We start from the raw sequence: 7,976 nt of genomic DNA, 5'->3' as shown, positions 1-7,976 counted from the left end.
TTTTTTGTAAACGTGGAATCCTGTCAGCAGAAGATAAATCCATATTTTCTATTTCGGTGTCCAAGTTAATAATAAAAAAAAAAACAAAAAACAAATATTAACATATTGCTTGTCCATGCTGCTGCTTATCTAGTCAAAGCTAAACTGATTTCAAAATATTCCTGGAATTTGGCGCATCCGGAGAACGTTTTACACATTTCAAAACAGTAACTTCATCGCTCTATTTATATATTTTTATATTTCATTTATATAAAAACAGGGCCGGTTTGATAAATTGCAGATATCTTGTACAATTGCAAGTTCTGATTATCTTAAAACACACATTGCATTGCTGTAGTGTATAAATAGACCATAAACAGTACATACACAGGGACATTATGAAATTACACAGGCAAATCATAATTGTAAAAGGCAATAATACTTCCAAGTTTGTTTTCTTATGAACACTTTTAGCCCCAACGATTTGTTAGAGAGCAGTTTCCACAGCAGATTGTTCGGACAAAAAAAACAAAAAAGACACACACAAAAGGGACCTTACTCAACACTAGTAACCAACGTCAGTTTGAACCGAAGCCACCTGCTTAACGAGTTGTTTGGAAATGTATATCAACCTGCGTAACTGTCATTGTTGCAGCAGCAATAATTAAAAAGGACAAACTTGCATCTTTACATTAAAATGGCTTTACACTGTGGCATTTTTCCCCTCCTTTGTATACAACTGGAAATTAAGAACAAGGATTTCAAATGTGCATACTGTTGCATGGAGTTGAAAAAAAAAAAAAAAAAAAAAAAAGTTATATTTTTTTTTTATTGCACAGCCAACCCATATGTACAACGACATCTCATACAAAAAAAAAAAATCACCATAATACTGATTTCAAAGCATGTACCCGTTTGAAATGGACAATGCATGTGGTGTACATGTTGTCTACACAGTGGAGAAAGCTATTTGGGCTTTTATTCACCGATTAGGAGAACACAGCTTATTAACTCCTTAGGAACTATTAACCTCACAGATCAGTGAGGTCACCCACCGGCTGCTAGGGAATTGCCAAGTTGCATTATGTAGGCAACAATTACACTTTAAATACAGAACACACAAAAAATGAGCTACATGAATAGACTGCAACCCACTGGAAAAAAATAAACAATTATCCAGATCAAATAAAAATGTAACAAGAAGGTCGAGGTGAAAATTTCCAACTCACATTTAGGCCTCAATATCAGAAGCATTATTTCCCCTCCAAAACATCAATAAAAATCACATTAACATTGTATCAAAACACATGTGCAACCTTGCTGCATCACCCATTATCCTAACTTTCCATTTAATGAAGCAAACCATCTAATTTATATTTGATTGAAAAGTGAACCAGTCACCTGCACAAAGTGGATGCAGACATTTAAGGACTAAACTAAACCAATCAGGATGCAGCCAATTGACTACAATGATATCACTAAATAGTTCTGAGTGGATCAAAACGGATTGGCCCAGAAATTAGGTACACTTTACATCTAAAGGCACCCTGTGTTGCTGCAACTTTTTAGTCATTACTTATGTGCAGCACGCCAATTTACAGCAAAAGCCCACCTGTGTAAAAAAACAGCCCCTTGGATTTTTTTCTTCTTCTCTATTAGCTAGTGCATAAACATAAAAACGTGATCGAAATGAGCAATGGCTGATGAAAACAATGGAAGGTTATTACTTATAACACTTTTGTTTACAAAATTGATAAGTGACATGATTTAAAAAGTCAAGCGTAAGTACTGTGAATGGAGCACTTAACTTTCAAACTTGATTTGCTTATTTTATTAATAAGCATTTTAGGATATTATATTTTAGCTATACTTAAAAAGTAATGTACCGTTTCATTTCACTCTTCAACTTGTAAAGAAACTGGTTGCAATACAAGTCTACTCACATGGCAAAAAGGCTCATCTTACAAACAATGTAAGCAAATAGAAAACTAATTTTAAACATGGAAATTTATCAAACCTTCTAAAGAGTGAAGTTACAGCAATCAGCTTCTAGCTGGCATTTATCAAGTGAATTCTATAAAATGTCTAACTAGAATATTACAGTAATTGGTTGCTATGTGCAACTTATCCAATTACCCTATTTTCTACTCTGTAGAAGGTTTTATACAATTGCCCCATGATGCTGTATAGAAAGCCAAAAACTATTAAGATTTTTTTCTTTTACAAAATCCAACGTGTGATAATAGAGATAAGAGTCACAGAAACATTAGTACTCTACTGTTCACTACCCCCACGCACAATAATATATAATTGGTCTTAACAGATGGGGGTGGGGTTCAGCATTTATAAGACTGCTGTACAGTTAATTATTTTAAAATTGGGATGCTGCAATAGGGAAAAGAAAAAAGTCAAACTAGTTGATATGGTTGACTCATAAAATGAAAGTAAAATAAGTAAAATTGGTTGCTCTGTGTAGCACCTATTTGTTATCTGTAGAACAGTTTTTAAATGCCTACCAATATAGTTTTTTTTCTTATTTTAAAAAGCCAGCTATTATCTGTAACAAAGAAGCCAGAAGAGGAGTTTCGAGAGAAAAACACAGGTAAAAGATAAAACAAAGAATATGCACAATCTGAACGCAAGGAACACACGGCTTAAAAACACACTGGGGCAGATGTATTACGCCTGGAGAAGTGATAAAAGCAGTGATAAGTACGAGGTGATAATGTACCTGACAATCAGCTCCAATATGTAAATTGACAGTTAGGAGCTGACTGGCTGGTGTTTTATCACCTTGCACTTATCATTGCTTTATCACTTCTCCAGGATTAATACATCTGCCTCATTTCCTTTTATCTTTTACTTTCCAAAGATTTACTGTAAATATTGCCAAGCAGCTATAACTATTTTCATATAATAAAAGAGGGAACATGCTACTGACTAGAGCCATTATTCCACAGAGGACTCAAGTTAATTGAGAGGGTCATATTTAGGAACGATATTCAGACCTAATAATTAATGGCTACACACCACACATTTTTTGTAGTCACTTATACACCATTTGATTAGCAACTGCATCAAACTCAATCATCATTATGTAACCAACTTAAAATGAGAAGTTCAATGAAACCTCTGGAACAGCCGGGTACTTCTTTACATTAAGACTTATGGCAGGGAAAGGATGTGGAGGGGTATCAGAATATAAAATAATTCTACTTAATTCTACATGGTGTGTGGCACAAGGATGAGCAGTCAACAATTTATGATGAAGCGCATGTGATCTACATTAAAAAGGAGTGAAACAGTTTGACACATAAAAAAAAAAAAAAAAAGGTACAATGTCAACTCGGCTTTTGCATTTGCTTTTAGAACTGGTAATAGTCCGCCAGGTTCCACTTATCTCTATTTATAGAGACGCAGTATGCATTCTGAAGTGGATATACATATATATTCTTATTTCTATGTGATTGAGCCAATGTGGTTTGTTTGTCTAATACAGAGACAACATAATGAATACTATGCTGTTTACTGGTATACAGGCTGTATTCATTTTATAACATTCTAGACATATCTATAAAATAATTTGAACACAATGTTTTCTTTTATTATTTTGAACGATATTGCAAAATACATATGTTCCTGAATGCTGCATGAACAGTAAAAATGAGGTATATCAAAGGAAAAAATAAAGAGAACACTGTACATACATAATTTGTCAAAAATCTTGATAGTATTTTAAGTTTGTTAATTTAAAGCTTTTGCAGAGAATATTAAATATATATTGGAATACAGGTTACAGGCATGAACTAGTCTGAAGATATGAAATTGTTAGGACAAGAGTGAAAACAGCAAGTTTCACTGTTTAAAAGGAATTTTCATATATTATGTGCCTCTGCTCAAAACTCCATTCCTGAGTCCAATCATTTTTATCCTGCTTTTTTATGGTTTGACAATGGGCATTTTATCAGTCCTTAAAGAAATTTGCAATTGAGGAAAAAGACTGCCAAGCAGTTCTCTCTGAAATTATGTTTTGGCTACCCTGTTCCCCGTCCCTCCCCCCAACTAATTAAATTTGAATTTAAAAATTAGGTACAAGCTGAACTATCACAACACTTTCATAATAATAATAATTAAAATAAAAAACGAAAAACAATAAATTGCATTGACAGGGCATAGATTACATAATTCTTATTACGATTGTGTAGAAACATTCTAATGGCAGTGTTATCAAAACAAAAAATACACCATGTTTTAAAAGACCTCAAATGCCTGGGCAAACTTACAGCCTCACCTGAAGCCTTGACTACTTGATGTCTTGACTCTTGTACTACCCGTTTCATTTACATCAGATAACAAATTTGTGTACCCTGAGAATTCTGGATTTGAAGTCCTCAACCTATGATCCACACCACCATCAGTACTAGTGTTATATGATATTGGCACCCTGTTACCAGATTTAAATTGGGAACCAAATGCTTGTGCAAAGTTCTCTATCTGGCAAGTTACTTGTGGTCTGAGGTCCTTCCGCTGTTCTAAAGGACTGGCCAAATCCTGAGGTTGAAGGTGAAAACCTGAAGTTGACTCCAGGCTTTTTTGTTGATCTTTCTGCCCATTCAATTCCTGAGATGAAATCTGGTAGCTAGAGGACGTATCTAAGGTTTTCTGTGACTCTATTTGTTCAGCCAACTCTTGTGAAGGAGTCAACTGCTGATGTGCTGCCTCCAAGGACAATGCAAATCCAGTTTGGGGGCTCACCACCATGCCAAAGTGCGACTTTGGGAAAGTGGACGGTAATACTGAAGTTACCGACTGACTGAACCCACACTCAAGAGGAGATGTAGTGTAAATTTGTTTGTCGGGAAAAAGAGAATGGTTTGCGAGAGATGAAGACAGGCTTACGAATTGTAAACTCGGCCCCAGTGGGAATGACGTTGTATGGCTTGTTCTCTCCAAAGCTTGCTGAAGATATTTTGAATACTCCTGAAACATATTGGCCTTATCATTTGGTGTAGACTGAGAATCTGAACAGACATCTTCGTGAACTAAATCACTGCCATCTCCCGTTTGAAGTTCTACATGGTGTTCAGCAATGTTGAAAGAAATATCAGGATGCCCAACCGATTTATGACTGTAGTGATCCAAGATACTCTGAAGAATCTCATCAGGAATGACAGACTTGTCATGACAGTTCTTTATTTCAACATTCAATGCCTGTGAATCTATAAGTGTTAACGGGCTGTCCCCATCGACACTAGAAACTGCAGACTGAATTACAGACTGTTGTGCCACCATATGCCCTACATTCACAGCATAGGCATTGTTGTTGCCAGCAGCTTGTAAATATCTTCTTTTTTTCAAGAACTGCATTGCATCATCATAATTGCTACTTGTAGAACCTTTGATACCTGAACTCTGAAGGAGATTCATGGTGTCCACATTGGTATTTCCCACCATATCAAGAGGGCCATTATGTTTGTTTGAAAGTTTATGAATAACCATGTTGGCTGACACAGACTCCATGGAGAGGTCATTCTTTTCTGCCTGTTTCCGGCTTACCTTCTTGAACACTAATTTTGGCATCTTGGTGTCCAATTCATCCATACAAGTGCCAGATGAAATACTACCGGAAGACACATTTGGGACATCCACTGCATAAGCCTGAATGTCTAAACCAGCTACCATATGTGACTCATTTAGTTTGTTGCCTTGCTTATGGTCCTTATGTGAGGAACCATTTCTAGACTTGCTTTTCTTGCGCCCAGAAAAATTGGAATTTCCCTGAGATAGATCAAAGTTGCCAGATAAACTATCCATATTAGGATTTGATGACCCAGGCTCCAAGGCTCCTTTATTCATGGTTTCACCGCATGTCCTTTTGTGCTTCAGCAACCTATCTGTTCTTGAGAAGTACTGTCAAAACACAAAACACCTTCATAAATTAACAGCGAGAAACAAACAAAGCCTAATTCAGATCTGATCGCAGCAACAAATTTGTTAGCTAAATGGGCAACCTCAGGATTTGGTCAGTTAGCTAATGGGCAAAACCATGTGCAGTGCAGGGGGGCAGATATAACATGTGCAGAGAGAGTTCGATTTGGGTGGGTTATATTGTTTCTGTGCAGGGTAAAAACGGTCTGCTTTATTTTTACACTGCAATTTAGATTTCAGTTTAAACACACCCCACCCAAATCTACACTCTCTGCACATGTTATATCTGCACCCCCTGCAGTGCACATGGTTTTGCCCAACTGCTAACAAATTTGCTGTTGCGATTAGGCCCATTAATAGTACACCTGGACAGACATTGTAAATCACAGCAAAAACAAAAGATAACCTTTCAGGGGCATGCTATCTTCCAGTCATTAACCTTTGAAAATGGACACTCAGGTTAAAAATGGTCAGGTGTTTCAACTGAAAACATAATTCACATTGAAATAGATTTACTCTTAGGTTGGCTACACATCAGAACGATCGGCAATTGCGCCTACGACCAGGGTGATATCCCTTCGCCCCGGATCATTCCTGACTGCCAGTAGGCAACAGGGATATATATTGAATGGTTAAAGCATATCCAATGCACAGATAAGAGATAATTAGCAGTCATATTAAAGGAAAACAAACCTATTTGTCTGCGGGAAAGGATTTTCTCAAGGTTGGGAACTTTGGGTCGGCATGCCCTTGTTATGTAGTGCTGCTAGTATGCACAACGGTCTCATAGGGAGGATTTATGAATCACAAATCTAAGCTTATAAGACTAAAAAAAACTAAAATCGAAAAACACACAATTAAATGGGGCTAACAATAAACAAAAGCTCTAAACCTACAATGGAAAGTGATTATTGTAAATGTATATTATAATCACAATAATTTAGGTAAATAACACTTATAAGTTTCAGTCAACTAAGTCTAATGGGGCATAAACATGGTGCATTATAACAACCGGTATGGATTATATAGTCTGTATCGGTAGAGAATACAGTGCATATCGCACCTTGTATACAGCTTGCGATGCCGATGCGTGGTGCCGCAGGGTCGGCAACGCAAGGAAAAAAAGACTATGTAGGCAGGGCCAATATTGACTATATCGGAGGTTCATGCCTTTGGCCACAATATAGTCAATAGCGTCCGTTAGACTGCATCGCACCGCCTGTATGCCGTTTAAGTTGTAATTCTATGTACCTGCTGACATGTATCACACTTGTATGGCTTTTCTCCACTGTGTGTCCGCTTGTGTCGCTCCATGTGGTACTTCTGTATAAACTTCATGTTGCACTGATCACAGTTAAAGGGTTTTTCTCCTAAAATTTTAATGAAAAATGTAAGTAACTTAAATTCACCAGTACTACAGAGTGCAATAAACAGTAATGGCTGCCGTTATCAATGACGGGATCTGTGTTGACCTGGCATATCGGCCTTTGATCTTTGCTACATGTGCCACATCAGCATGGTGCCTATCATTAAGAACGGCAGCCACCCTGTGTAAGTAGAAAATAACCATGGAGACTATTATGAAAAGACTTGCATCACAAATATTGGCATAAACAGACTGAGGAAGCGGGCATTTTACCCATGAAACAGGTCACTAAAGTATCCTAATGTGATGAGCCACGTGACCTGATGACCGCCTGTCCATGTTACTTTGGGATGGAAACCCAATAAGCTCAAGCTAGAGACGTGATTAAGACTCTTCAAATGTAAGGACCTGCACCAAAGAGACTCATTACAAGTTTAAAATGTGATGGAAAAACCAAGACAACACAAATGCAAGCCATTTACATACATACCACTATGTATTTTTTCATGCCGCTGCAGCAAATACTTCTGAATGAAACTCATATTGCATTGACTGCACTGAAACGGTCTTTCACCTACAAAAGAGAAAAACACAGCTGGCTGTGAAACAGATACAGATGTTAACAAAATTCAGACAATAGCCTTGATTAACATACAGTAGGGATGTTCACAGACAAAGTATTACGGGTAGTGCCATACAGCCA

The 7,976-nt window shown here is 37.0% G+C and overlaps 1 protein-coding gene across 3 annotated transcripts in view; it reads right to left on the bottom strand.

Annotated features, from left to right (window-relative positions):
* ZNF281 (zinc finger protein 281) overlaps nt 1–7,976 on the bottom strand; it is a 121,252-nt gene that overhangs the window by 95 nt on the left and 113,181 nt on the right. For all 3 annotated transcript variants that reach the window (XM_063959843.1, XM_063959844.1, XM_063959845.1), the window contains 3 exons: nt 7,764–7,847; nt 7,159–7,277; nt 1–5,889 (listed from right to left, as the gene is read on the bottom strand). The exon at nt 1–5,889 is cut by the window's left edge and continues 95 nt beyond it. In XM_063959843.1, the coding sequence (XP_063815913.1) occupies nt 4,267–5,889; nt 7,159–7,277; nt 7,764–7,847 (1,826 nt within the window). In that variant the 3' untranslated portion in view covers nt 1–4,266. The remainder of the gene's footprint in view (nt 5,890–7,158; nt 7,278–7,763; nt 7,848–7,976) is intronic.

This window comes from Pseudophryne corroboree, chromosome 3, assembly GCF_028390025.1.
Source record: "Pseudophryne corroboree isolate aPseCor3 chromosome 3, aPseCor3.hap2, whole genome shotgun sequence".
NCBI lineage: Eukaryota > Metazoa > Chordata > Amphibia > Anura > Myobatrachidae > Pseudophryne > Pseudophryne corroboree.
This window is presented reverse-complemented; position numbering and strand designations above follow the sequence as displayed.